The sequence below is a fragment of the Vombatus ursinus genome, unplaced genomic scaffold, assembly GCF_900497805.2.
Source record: "Vombatus ursinus unplaced genomic scaffold, bare-nosed wombat genome assembly UNPS02014807.1, whole genome shotgun sequence".
Taxonomy (NCBI): domain Eukaryota; kingdom Metazoa; phylum Chordata; class Mammalia; order Diprotodontia; family Vombatidae; genus Vombatus; species Vombatus ursinus.
Window position 1 is genome coordinate 61,185,553 of NW_020954585.1, and position 14,451 is coordinate 61,200,003.

A 14,451-nucleotide genomic window follows, 5' to 3' on the forward strand; every position below is an offset into this window, starting at 1 on the left:
TAAATTTAGAGCTGGAAGGGACCTCAGAGGTCATCTAGTTCAATCTCTTAATTTTTTTTACAGATGAGGAAACTGAGGCCAAGAGAAGTTGAGTGACTTGCTCCAAATCAAACAGGCAGTAACTGATAGAATGGGGATTTGAACCCACCTTCTTTGACTCCAAATCTGGCACTCCTTCCACTGCACCACGGTAGATGAGACTGAATAGGCCAAAACTTACACCTGACCAAGAATCTTCTCTATGACATATCTAACAAGTGCTCATCCAGTCTCTGGGGATGAGCACTGTAACCCTAAACCCTAATCCAGTTCTACTTCTGTTTGTATACAGATTAATCCCAAATATATGTACAAATTCTGAGCTTTCAGTCACTTCTCCCAGACTAAATCCTTCCTTAAGCATTAAGACTGATCAGTTGATAACTACAATTGGGTTCATAATCTTTCTCCCAAATTTGTTGATCAGTCCAGATGATCATATTATAATGAATTAGAACCCCAGGCTTTCCACTTTAATAGGTTTCCTTTGAGTCTTTTATCTTCTTCACTACACTATCTAAATGTTAATCTATTATTTCCTCTGTAACATCTCTTGGATTCATTCCCTCCTAACACAGTAATAAGCCTAACCTAGGCCCTAAATGTCTATTGACTATATATTGAGTCTATGACTCTTGTCATAAACCCCTTAGCATGCCTCCCTTTAGCATGCCTCCAAGTACTGTTTGGATTAAATCACCAAGTTTCAAAAAACAAAAACAAAAAACAAAAATTAAAAAAGAAACTTACAGAGGTCGTCCTAACCTTTTGAGTGAAGTCCACCTTCTTTTTTTTGATGTATCCCATTTTTTTATTAATTTATTTTGATTTATCGACAATCACTTTCCCTATGCTTTTGAGTTTAAAATTTTTCTGCCCCTTCCTCCCCACTACCCTCCCCAAGACAGTGCACAATCCAATACAGGCTATACATACACACTCCTACCAAACATATTCTCACATTAGTGATGTTACAAGCAAGAATTAGAACCAATAGGAGGAACCACCAGAAAGAGGAAACAAAACTCAACAGAAGAAAAAAAAATAGCAAATAGTATGTTTCAATCTGCACTCAAACTCCACAGTTCTTTTTTTGGATGTGGAAGCACCCCCCATCATGAGGCCCCTGGAGATGTCCCAGATCCCTGCATTGCTGGGAAGGGCCAAGTCCATCAATATTAGTCATTGCACGATGTGGCTGTTACTATACAACATTCTCCTGGCTCTGCTCACTCCACTCAGCAGCAGATCATACAAGTCTTTCCAGGTTCCCCTGATGTCAGCCTATCCATCATTTCCTATAGCACAACAGCACTCCATTACATCCGTACACCACAACCTGTTCAGCCATTCCCCAATTGATGGGCATCCCCCCAAACTCCAACTCCCTGCCACCACAATGTGGGTCCCCCTCCTGTTTGTATGATCTCTCTGGGATACAGCCCTAAAAGTGCTATCGCTGGGTCAAAGGGTATTTCCATAGCCCTTTGGGCATAGCTCCAAACCGCCCTCCAAAATGGTTGGACCACTTCACAACTCTACCAACAATGCACTAGTGCTCCAACTTTCCCACATCTTTTCCAGCATCTATCATCTTCCTGTTTTGTCATCCTGGCCAATCTGATAGGTATGATGTGGTACCTCAGAGCTGTTCCAATCTGCATCTCTCCAATCAATAGTGATCTAGAGCATTCTTTCACATGACTATAGACGGCTTCAATCTCTTCATCTGAGAACTGCTTGCTCATATTCCGAAGTTCATGTTCTTAATCATGTATTTTAAGGGTTTGACTATTGATTGCTTTCATGTACTTCCTAACCTAAGGAATGTTTCATTGTAGTCAAACCAATGGTGTCCTGCATATGACCTACTAACTCCTTTCTCTGAGCCTTTGCTCTTATCATTTCCCCTAATTTAGAATGTCCTTCAGTACTTTCTGCATGAGTATCAGAGCTTAAAGAGCAGGGGCTGTGCCTATGATTTTTTTTCTTTTTCATCTCCTCACACATGGGGTGTCTGAAAGTTATTCCAGGTTCAAGGCACATTTTAGGTCTGCATCAATTCAAATCCATAGTTCAATAGCTCCCACTAATGTTTTCCTCTTACCAGATCAATAAGAGGACATATTGTTTTAAAGTAAAAGTTATTAATTTAATCAGACATATGACCAAGAAATTAATAAGGAACATCCCCCTTCCCCACCCAACAACACACCGTCCCACAAATTCCCACACCATTAGTGGGAAAGGGCATACACAGGGAACACACACAGGCAATTCATACTCCAAGGACTGGATGGAGATATGAATGAAGCCCTCTCTGCAACTAATACTGCCACTTGTGCTTTCTATGCTTTGCTGTGAGCTCTGGATATATTCTATGCCAATGTTTCCTCTGCTGAATGACAGTGGCTGATCCTAGCCACAAGGGCTGGTCTAGACTCAGAGCCACATCCAAATAGCAGCGGCACTTTTAGGGTTAGGTTAAGTCTGTTTTGAATTCCTTTGATTCTGCTTCTGTTGTAATTCCTTAGACTCACTATGCTGTTTCAGTGGGGTAAGTACATTTCTTCCAATGCCCATCATGCCCTTGGTTGCTGTTCTAGGTCCATGTAAATCATTCCAGAGTTTTATTTATCAAGGAAGGAAGGAAGACAGGAAGGAAATAAGCATTTACTAAGTGCCTATTATGTGCCAGGCACTGTGCTAAGTACTTTATAAATATTTTCTCATTTGAGTCTTACAACAACCTTGGGAGGAAGGTGGTATTATTATCCCCATTTATAGCTGAGGAAACTGAGGCAGACAGAAGTTAATGACTTGTCCACGGTCACACAGCCAGTAAATGTCTGAGGCTGGATTTGCACTCAGGTCTTCCTAACTCCAGGACTGGCATTCTATTCACTATAACACCTAGCTACACATAGTGGTAGGGGTGGAGTACAAAATCTTTGCCCAGCCCTTTTGCAGGCATCTGAGCCACTGTTTTTTGAATAATATTTTTCACATGGTTGTGGTCAGTACTTCTAGATCTACTTTCTACATTTCATTACTTTGTATAGGATTTTCTATATTAATAGTATTTGTATTTGTCATTCAGGGGAGATGGAAAGAAGCATATCTTGGTTCATTATCTTTTAGGCTAGAGGGTTTAAAAACCTCTGATTTGAAAAAAGGGAAATTGGTTGCTGTGGGTACCGCATCATTTGGGTTGGGAAGAGGGAAGCATTTAGACATAGAGATATGGTGGCTGAGACACACAGATCATGTCCTTTGAATCACATCCACTTGAAATATATTAGACCAAACACTTTCAGAACTCTAATTTTACATAAGACACACATGGGTGGACACACATGGGTGTGCTGCTATCAGAAATAACTGAAATCCCATTTGTGGAGAAATTTTGCTCCCTTTCTCATTCTCTACATAAAAGTGTTACCCTTCTGTGTTTCTCCAACAAATGAACCAGGTTTATAATGATCTTCTACAAAATATGTGAATAATTTACACTGCTGAAAGTAACATATACAGTCAGTCCTCAACATTCATGTATTTAAATTTGTGAATTCAAGCATTTGCATGATTTTATCTGCAGCTATGCTAAGTATAGGAAAAAAATGAGAGGTGCAATACATGCAAATTTGTGGAGCTGATGTATTATTTCAAGCTGATGCGTCCTTCACAATCTCCAATGCCATCCACCAGCTGTGAAGGACAGAGTGTTGGAAGTGATGTCGAAACCTTGCCAGTCTTGGTGTCTTCCAATAGCAGCAACTAATGTCCCAGCAACCTCTCCCTTAGTTTTTGGAGGACAGCCAAGGTGGAGAGGTTTACAGCAGCATAGTATACAGTGCAATGCCATCTGACACTACCATCTGACACAGCAGAAGGTAAGATTCAGGTTAAAAAAAGTTTTAGTTTTGAGAATTTTATTTGCTGTACAGTATTTGTGGTACTGCAGATTTCATGTTATGAAAACTGAATATTGTCTGAAATATATATATTTTTAAATTGAGATGTTAGCACAAAGGATTACAGAATTGTAGGGAATTACTGGTGAGAAAAATGTTTTGCATATTACCAGTTTTATTTTGTGTACTGCATTTCATGGGTTATTTCATGGTTACTGTGTTAGGAAAAGTGCATATTATCAGAATTAATGTTTTATTATAACGAATTGTATGCAGAAAAGTGTATTTTCAGTAATTTCTAATGAAAGATTACAGTTTTTGGTGGTCATGAGAACCTAACTCCTTATTTCTCATGGGCTCACTGTATCAACATTCCCATTTTTCATTTTTATGTCATTTTCTAGGAATGTTACTCCTGTGAAAGTTGAGGATTGACTGTATTTATACTATACTACTTTAGATTTTCTACCCAAGAATCATCTCTATGCACTTCCTTAGTTCACTCACTATATTTGTCAGTAGTACTGTCTTGAGAAGCTTTTCAGGGAAGAAAGTACTTCTACTTACAGAACCAAAGTGGGTCACATAAATCATTGGATTAGGGGTTAAAAGGAAATGTGTCATTCCAGCTTGTTTCTTAAACTAAAATCTATTCTGCTTCATATCTATATGAACTAACTGGAGTCTTCAAGGAACCAGAATCTATTTGGAAGGATTATTAGATATCATCTGTTCTAATCTGGGCAAGATTTATGATAGTCATGAATTTTCAATGCCTGTTTATTAATTTCCTTATCTGAAAATGTTTCTCCTCACTCATTCATTGCTTCCCCTTGAGAAAGGACTTATTTGGGAAGAGGACAGCTGAAGGGAGAGGAAAAGTAAGTGCTGTCACTCTTACCATTAGATTCTGCCACGTAGACAAACAGGAAACTGATCGTGCCTGAAAAGAAGTTGAATACAACAAGTTTGGCATAGGCAGTGGCACTACCAGAAAATAAGAAGCTCATCAGGTACATGAGGGGTATGATAGACCAGCCATATAGCACGAAGATTAATAAGATATCTGCTGCATGATGGTCGTCAACGAAAGCTTTCACACCACAGTATTTGAACACAACCTAAAGCAAAGAGACCAAATATAGAGATGGGAATCATAGATTAAGGAATGAGGAGAATATTAGCTAAGAACCCTAGAGATAGGAAATGATAGTTCCACTTTTAAAGGTAGTGGTATGACAAAGGCACCAAGAAGACAGCACTTTCTTACTTTTGTAACAGTTTTGTTTTGTCCTCTTTGTCAAGAGAGGCATTAGAGTAGGAAAGTTGTATGAACACAATGATGTCCAGGGCATCAACTTTGTGATTTAACACACATCAGTAAACAAAGGGACTAGGACTGGACTTCTGCAGACACCATTATCAGGAAGTAAACTTTCTGCTACCGAGGGAGGGGATGGAGAGGCTGCTCAGAAGGCAGTTTCCCAGCAGCAGGAGCCACTTTAGCTAGCCTTAGCCTTTGTGGCTAGATTCAAGAACAGAGCAGTATTGTCTAAAGGTGAAGCTCTACCCTGGACTAATGGACTCTGAGATACACACACACACACACACACACACACACACTCACTCCTCCTATACTCACCAGCAGCAGGAGGCAAGGAATGATAAAGTTGAAGAGGTCCCAAAAAAAGGCAGAGAGCCAGAAATTAATAATTCGTACACCACTCACAAACTGGAGGTGCTTTGCCTTAATGATTCTCTCGGTGACTGTCAAGAGACAAAAACTACTGGCCAAGGCAGCCATACCAAAGAACAAACTGAAGGCAATTTCATGTCCACGACTGCCCCTGTAAGAGAGGGATATGGAGGCATATCAGTATGCCCTAGGAGACTAATAGCAGGGAAGATTGATTCATATCAGGAGCCACCTTCCACAGTGTGATATTTAAATGTGCAAAATGTTAGGATAGAAGAAGTATTAATGGTTTGAAAACCATAAGACAAGGACAGAGAAAGTGATACATACTTATGGTATTCTTCCCTTGCAGCTTTGATAGCACTTCGAGGTTGAGGCTTATTGGACACTTCAATAGAAGCGCGAGTACCCGAACGTGACATGAGGAGGATGTTGTCCACCAGTGCCAAGGCTACTGCAGGTGAGTGGAACGCCTGGTTGTTGAAAAGAGCAGTGATCCTTGTCTTATTTTTTTGGGAATCAATTTCAACTGCAACGAGGCATCGGTCAGTGCACAGTCTACCATTCAAGAGGAACTCTTCCATGTTACCTAGGATGGGGAAGCCACAATGGTCAGTCAGTATGAATCATATGATAAGATGTAATCCCTCTCCTTGAGGGATGATTATGCTTGGGAAGAATAAATATTACTGTAAGGGCCATTAACCTCTCCTAAGACTAAAGGGACAACTCTTAATACAGCACAGAGTGAACAATATCTATGAAACTGGGCTATAGCAGTGAGCTAAAGCTACTCTAGCATGCAATCTCCAAACAGCCTGGTCAGATCAGTGTTAAATAAAAATTCCAATCCAATGGGATTGTGTGGAGCAGGAAATTACTATTCTTTGAATGTTTAAGGTGAACCATGTGCTTCCAGGGTTTCCTGTTTCTTTTATCTTTTCAGCTAAATTATCAATGAATAGAGAGTGTAATATAGCAAAAAGGGCACTTGCAGAGCCAGTGGATTCAAATCCACATCTGACTCTTAATACCTATGCAATTTTGACCATGCTGGTTAACCTCTTTTGACCTTGGTTTCATCATCTGTAAAATGAGGGAGTTGGAACAGAGAGCCTCTGAGGTACCTACATCTATTCTACATCTCTGTTTCTGTGGGGGAAATCCACAAATTGTTGCGTGTAAGATGATAAAGAAAGTAGAATATGCCTTTTCCTAAATCTTAATGTTTAGACATCAGGCTTTGAGACCAGAAGTTCCAAGATCAATGACTCTTATTTCCTAACTGCCTGTGTTACGTGCTACCTTCTTAGCCAGAGAGTTAAGAGAAGGATATACCATTGACCTTCAATTCATATTGTTTATTGTGACATGAGTCTTCTCCCAATCCCCTCCCTTGACTTGTAATCATTTTTCAGCTCCTCTTTGAGGACTCATAGTTTGGTCAAATTTCTTTAGCAGGAATATTATTTTTTATAAAAATATATTTAGTTTTAGTTTTCAACATTCACTTTTATAACATTCAACATTCACTTTTATAAGATTTTGACTACCAAATTTTTTCTCCCTTCCCCCTTCCCCAAGATGGTATGCAATCTGATATAGGCTATACATGTACAATCATATTAAACATATTTCCGTATTAGCCATGTTGTGAAAGGTTCAGAACAAAAGGGAAAAACCAAGAGAAAAAAAACCCCAAAAAAGGAGAAAATAGTATGCTTTGATCTGCATTCAGATTCCATAATTATTTCTCTGGATGTGGATAGCATTTTCCATCATGAGTCTTTTGGAATTGTCTTGGATGATTGTGTTGCTGAAAAAAGTCTATCAACGTTGGTCATTGCACAACGTTGCTGTTACTGTGTACAATGTTTTCCTGGTTCTGCTCACTTCACTCAGCGTCAGTTCATGAAAGTCTTTCCAGGTTTTTCTGAAATCTGCCTGCTCATTATTTCTTATAGAACAATAGTATTCCATTACATTTATATACCATAACTTGTTCAGCCATTCTCCAATTGATGGGCATCTCCTTAATGTCCAATTCTTTGCTACAACAAAAAATGTTGCTATAAATATTTTTGTACATGTGGGTCCTTTTCCCGTTTTTATGATCGCTTTGGGATACAGACCTAATAGTGGTATAGCTGAATCAAAGGGTATGCACGATTTTATAGTCCTTCAGGCATAGTTCCAAATTGTTCTCCAGAATGGCTGGATCACTTCACAACTCCACCAACAATGCATTAGTGTTCCAATTTTCCCACTTCTCCAACATTTATCATTTTCCTTTTGTATCATATTAGCCAATCTGATAGGTGTGATGTGGCACCTCAGAGTTGTTTTAATTTTCATCTCTCTAATCAATGGTGATTTAGAGCATTTTTCATATGACTATAGACAGCTTTAATTTCTTCATCCGAAAATTGCCTGTTCATATCCTTTGACCATTTTTTAACTGGGAAATGACTTGTATTCTTATAGATTTGACTCAGTTCTCTATATATTTTAGAAATGAGGCCTTTATCAGAGACACTGGCTGTATTGCTTTCTTTCTAATCTTGGTTGCATTGGCTTTGTTTGCACAAAACATTTTTAATTTAATGTACTCAAAACTATCCCTTTTGCATTTCATAATGGTCTCTTGTTTGGTCATAAATTCTTCCCTAGAAGGGATATTGTTTTATAAGGACCAAGGTCAGTTAAAGAAAATCCCATGCCACGTTGTGGAAACTTCTACTCTGGCTTAGACAGTTTCTATGAATGTCTCATAAAACAGCTAGAAAAAAAATAGGTATCAATTAGCCATACTAGAAGCATATAATCTTTTATAAAAGTCCAGCTATAATGAGTCATCCTTGTATAGAAGTGATCTTGTGTTTTCAAAGGCTATGGCAATAAAATACAAGGTTTAAAAGGTTTTATGAGATGAAAAGTTAAAAAATATATTTCTTATGCTGAATTTAGATGACCTACCCTAAAAAAGAGAATTTCCACACACAGCAGACTACAAAAAAGGAATTCCATATGAAACCATGAATCTCTATTTTATATCTCCTTGCTTTTTATAAAAGTATAATTCTACACACTCCTTTCAGAATTTTCCAGCTTTTTTGTGCTTTATTTTGAATTTCCTTCTGTTCTATCCTTTGCACATTAAATATTTTTACAAGGATTCCCCCTCTCCCACTTTTTTTTTGTTTTGCATCACTAGTGCTAACCCCTACTCTCCCTCCTTCCTAAATAAAAGACTGAGTGAAAGAAAGCAGAAAAAGGGCTTGTAAGAAAAAAGCAGAGTCAAGTGAAATGAATCTATACAGTGGTCATCATAAAAAAATGTTTCTGCAACTCTTTATAGGTCCACTGGTTAGTCATTGAATTATTCAGAGTTCTTAAGTCTTTTAAAGTTGCAATTTTAGACATTTCACATCCTTAGATTCTAGTTCTTCTTTTTTTTGTCCTTTTATACCTTCTCTTTTTATGATCACTAAGTTTGTTTTGCTGGCACTGTTTCTTCCTTGGCATTACCTCACTTTTAGCCTTCTGGCCACACTAGTCACACTTTTTTTCCCTGTTAAGTTTGTTGTTGTTCTACACTAAACTCTTTGTGTTCAACTTTTTGTCCATTTCATATAAGAGTAAAGCTTATTTGATGCTCATTCCCATTCCTCCTCCCTCCATGTTCGTATACTCTTTCTGTCACACATTTCAATTATGAGAAATAGCAAGTTCAACACTCTTCTTCCCATTTTTACACTAGTACATCCATTTTACCCTACCTTCTCTTTGCCGTCTTAAAACCCTCAGAATACAACCAATACTCCCCACCTCCATTTTTCTTAGGTAATATAACTCCATCAATACCCTTTTGAAGACATTAAATTTTGAAGAAGCACTTGTTTCTTCTTCTCCTATTGGAATGTTAACACTCCATCATCTTATAGTTCCTTCTAAATGCTCAAATTTACATTTTGAGGTTTCTCTGGGCGTTTGTGTTTGTATTTCAGTATTCTTATTTGAGTCTGCTCTTTTCATTAGAAATGCTTGAAAGTCTTCTATTCCATTAAAGGATCAACTTTACCCCATAGGATTATTCTCAACTTTATAAGTTGTTCTTGGTTGTAAACTTCTCTGTTTTGGTTTTGGAATATTATATTCCAAGATCTTCCTTCATCAAATAGCAGTTGCCAAGCCTTGTGTGATCCTGATCATATTTTTGTGATACTTAAACTGTAAGGAGAGTAGTAAATACCTCTCTTTAGATCATGCCACCTTGGAAGAACTGAAAACTTACAGATCCCTAGAAGTATCTCTGAAAACAGTTGCACAAACCTCTGAATCTTGGGACAATGCCTTCCACCTTGGAAGCAGAGCCCTAGTTTAACAAAGAGTTAGAAAGTCAAGTAATAGGCTGGGAAAACGAGCAAACAACAAAAAAATTCTGACCATAAAAAGTTATTATAGTGACATGGAAGATCAAAACACACATTCAGAAGAAGATAACGAAGTCAAAACTCCTATATCCAAAGCTTCCAAGAAAAATATGAATTGGTCTCAGACCATGAAAGAGCTCAGAGGATTTTGAAAATCAAGTAAGAGAGGTAGAGGAAAAATTGGGAAGAGAAATGAGAGTGATGCAAGAAAATCATGAAAAATGAGTCAACAGCCTGGTAAAGGAGACTCAAAAAATACTGAAGAAAATAACATCTTAAAAAGCAGACTATCAAATGGCAAAAGTGGTACAAAAATCCAATGCAGAGAAGAATGCCTTAAAAAGCAGAATTGACCAAATGGAAAAGGAAGTACAAAAGCTAACTGAAGAAAACAATTCCTTAAAAATTATAACAGAGCAAATGGAAGCTAAGGACTTTATGAGAAATCAGGAAACAATAAAACAAAATCAAAAGAATGAAAAAAACAGAAGACAATGTGAAATATCTCACTGTAAAACAACTGACCAGGAAAATAAATCCAGGAGAGATAATTTTAAAATTATTGGACTACCTGAAAGCCATGATGAAAAATAAAGAGCCTAGACATCATCTTTCAAGAAATTTTCAAGGAAAACTGCCCTGATATTCCAGAACAAGAGGGTAAAATAGAAATCCACTGATCACCTCCTAAAAGAGATCCCAAAATGAAAACTGTAAGAAATATTATAGTTAAATTTCAGAGCTCCCAAGTCAAGGAGAAAATATTGCAAGCAACCAGAAAGAAAGAATTCAAGTACAGTGGAGCCACAGTCAGGATAACACAAGATTTAGCAACTTCTACATTAAAGAATCAGAGGGCTTTGACTATGATATTCTGAAGGGCAAAGGAGCTAGAATTACAACCAAGCATCACCTACCTAGCAAAACTGAGTATAATCCTTCAGAAGGAAAAATGGACATTCAATGAGATGAGTCTTCAATGAAACTTTCAAGCATTCTTGGTGAAAAGAGCAGAGCTGAATAGACAAATATAAGACTCAAGAGAAGCATAAGTAGATAAAGAGGAAAGAGAAATCATATGTGACTTAATTAGGTTAAACTGTTTACATTCCTACACAGGAAGATACTTGTAATTCATAAGAACTTTTTCATTATTAGGGCAGGTAGAAGAAGTATATATAGATAGAGGGCACAGGTGTGAATTGAATATTAAGTGATTATATCTAAAAAATAAAATTAAGGAGAGAGGAATGGGATAAATTATCTCACATAAAAAAGGCAAGAAAAAAGTTTTTACAGTGGAGAAGAGGGGGAGAAGGTGAAAGGAGTGAGTGAACCATACTCTTATCAGAACTGGCTCAAAGAGAGAATAAAATACACACTCAATTGGTTATAGAAATCTATCTTACCCTATAGGAAATAAGGGGATAAGAAAGGGGTGTGTGACAGAAGGGAGGGTAGATTAGGGGAGGAGGTAGTCAAAAACAAAACACTTTTGAGGAGGGACAGGGTGAAAGGAGAGAGAGAATAGAATAAACAGGAGGGGGATTAGAAATACAGTTAGCAATAGTAATTGTGCAAAATAAACTTTTGAAGCAAGTTTCTCTGATAAAGGCCTCATTTCTCAAATATGTAGAGAACTGAGTCAAATTTATAAAAATAAGAGTCATTCCCCAATTGACAAATGATCAAAAGATAGATATGATCAGTTTTCAGATGAAGTAATTAAAGCTATCTATAGCCATATGAAAAAATACTCTAAATTCACTATTGATTGGAGAAATACAAATTAATATAATTCTGAGGTACCACCTCATACCTATTAGACTGGCTAATAGGAGAGAAAAGAAAAATTACAAAATGTTGGAGGAGATGTGGGAAAAATGAGACATTAATGCATTGTTGATGGAGTTGTGAACTGATTCAACCATTCTGTAGAGCATTTTGGAACTCAACCTTTGACCTAGCAATAGAACTACTAGATCTGTATCCCAAAAGAGATAAAAAACAAAAAGGAAAAGGACCTATATGTACAAAAATATTTATAACAATTCTTTCTTGGTGACAGAGAATTGGAAATTGAGAGGATGCCCATCAGTTGAGGAATGGTTGAACAAATTGTGGTTTGTGATTATAATGGAATACTGTTATGCTATAAAAATGATGAGCTACTCTCAGAAAAACTTGGAAAAACTTACATGAGCTGATGCAAAGTAAAATATACTGTTTACAAAGTAACAACGATATTATAAGATGATCAGGTGTCAATGACTTAGCTATTCTCAGTAACACCATTAATGATTCAAGACAGCTCTAAAGGACTTATGCTGAAAAATGCTATCCATCCCCAGAGACAGAACTGATGGTGTCTGAATACATATTGAAGCATATTTTTTTACTTTCTTTGTTTTTCTTAAGGTTTTTTTTTTGGGGGGGGGTCTATGTTTTTTTTTTCACAACATGGAAATGTTTTGCATGTATAACCTATATCAAATTGCTTGCCTTCTCAATGAGGGGATGGGATTAGGAGGGAGGAAGAGAATTTGGAACTCAGAGTTTTAAGAAGGAATGTTAAAAATTGTTTTTGCATGCAACTGGTGAAAAATAAAATACTAAATCAAGCAGCAATAGTAACAAAAAACCAAAATAAAGGTTAACTATGGCTCTTCACTACAATCAAATAGCTAAGGAAGCTTTATACTGTTATGCTTATTTCAGGTTAGTTCATGTCCTGGAAGGGGCAGTTTTGATATTATTGTAATTATATCCCTCTTTCTTCCTTTCATAGCAAATTTCTATAACCAGATGAACTGTAAAAAGAATTTCTTTTAATATATGATGAATCTTGTTTTCACAACTTAAACATCTCTGAGTTACTGTTTATTGTGGAGTTGTTTCAGTTTTGTTCAACTCTTCATGACTCCATTTGGGGTTTTCTTGACAAAGATACTGGAGTGCTTTGCCATTGCCTTCTCTAGCTCATTTTCCACATGAGGAAACTGAGGCAAACAGGGTTAAGTGACTTGCCCAGGGTCACACAACTATTAAGTGTCTAAGGCCAGATTTGAAACTTAGGAAGATGAGTCTTTCTGACTCTAGGCCCAATGTTCTGTCCACCTAGCTGCCCTTTGAGTTACTATGGGATGCAAGTATGGAAGATCTTACTGTTTTTAATTTTAGTATTCTGAATTTGTGGTCACTATTTGTTTCAACTTCTAATCTTAAGCAACTAGGTAAATGATTTCTTAGGCTTGCCATCAGTCCCTTTGTTAATGATTATGCATTTATGTGTAGCATTAGGTCTGCACAGTTTTACCTCCTCTAGAATATATATATATATGTGTGTATACATATGTATATACTCTCTATATATTCCTCTCTGTATAATAAAATGTGATATACACACACATATATCCTTAAAGGGGGGATAGGACAAAGATGTGATAAGTTTTCAAAATTGGATTATGTTACATAGAAAATTATTTGCTTCTCAAACACCCTAGACAACAGAAATGCAGGAGGAGTGAATGAATGTAGCAGCCAAGGATAGCAACAGTGACAACGACAGTAAAGAGACCAAGATGGAAGTTTGGTGAGGATGAATAGAATCAGAGCACTTGTCCTGTCCTTTCCAGAAGCTGTGGGAAAATTGGAGGGAGTGAACCTGGGGTGAAGCCTGGGATGTGAAACCTCGTTTAGATGTAATGGATTAGACAAAGTTGCACTCACTTACTTTCCATTTCTTTTGTTGTTTGTGAAATGTATTTAAATGCCTAGTATATTTCACTAACAATATGAGAAATGCAAATTCAAAGAGCTATGAGGTACTATTACAGACCTATAAATTAACAAAAACAAATTAAATATTAAAAAAACCCAGTATTGTCAGAGTATAGGGAAATACATATATTTATACAATTGCTTGAAGATCTGGTTTAATCTTTGCCAGATTACTAGAATTTGTTTTAAAGAAATAAATCTATCAATATTCTTTAACCCAATCATTCAACCTGTAAAATATGTCCCAAGAAATATCAGCAGAACTTATAATAGCAAGAAATTGGAAATAACTTAACTGTTTGACAACAGGAGAATGGCTAAGCTAATTATACTAACACACTGAAATGTGATAAAGCTATTAAAAATTATAAGAATACGGACTTTGTCAATTAGTAGAAAGATGAATATATTATGTAAAAAAAGGCAGAGAACAGTAACAACAAATGACATATGGCACTTGTAAAGTTTGTAAAAGTTTTTACATAAATTATCTCATTTGACCCTCATGATAATTCTGTGAGGTAGATACTACAGATATTATTACCTTCATTTTAAAGGCAAGCAAATTGAGGTACAGAGAGGATAAATG

General features: G+C 36.8%; 1 protein-coding gene across 1 annotated transcript in view; it reads right to left on the reverse strand.

The window, feature by feature from the left end:
- LOC114052190 (ATP-binding cassette sub-family A member 3-like) overlaps positions 1-14,451 on the reverse strand; it is a 193,544-nt gene that overhangs the window by 40,483 nt on the left and 138,610 nt on the right. The window contains exons 20-22 of the mRNA XM_027874667.1: positions 5,980-6,238; positions 5,596-5,800; positions 4,855-5,074 (exon numbers count right to left, since the gene is read on the reverse strand). Of these exons, the coding sequence (XP_027730468.1) occupies positions 4,855-5,074; positions 5,596-5,800; positions 5,980-6,238 (684 nt within the window). The remainder of the gene's footprint in view (positions 1-4,854; positions 5,075-5,595; positions 5,801-5,979; positions 6,239-14,451) is intronic.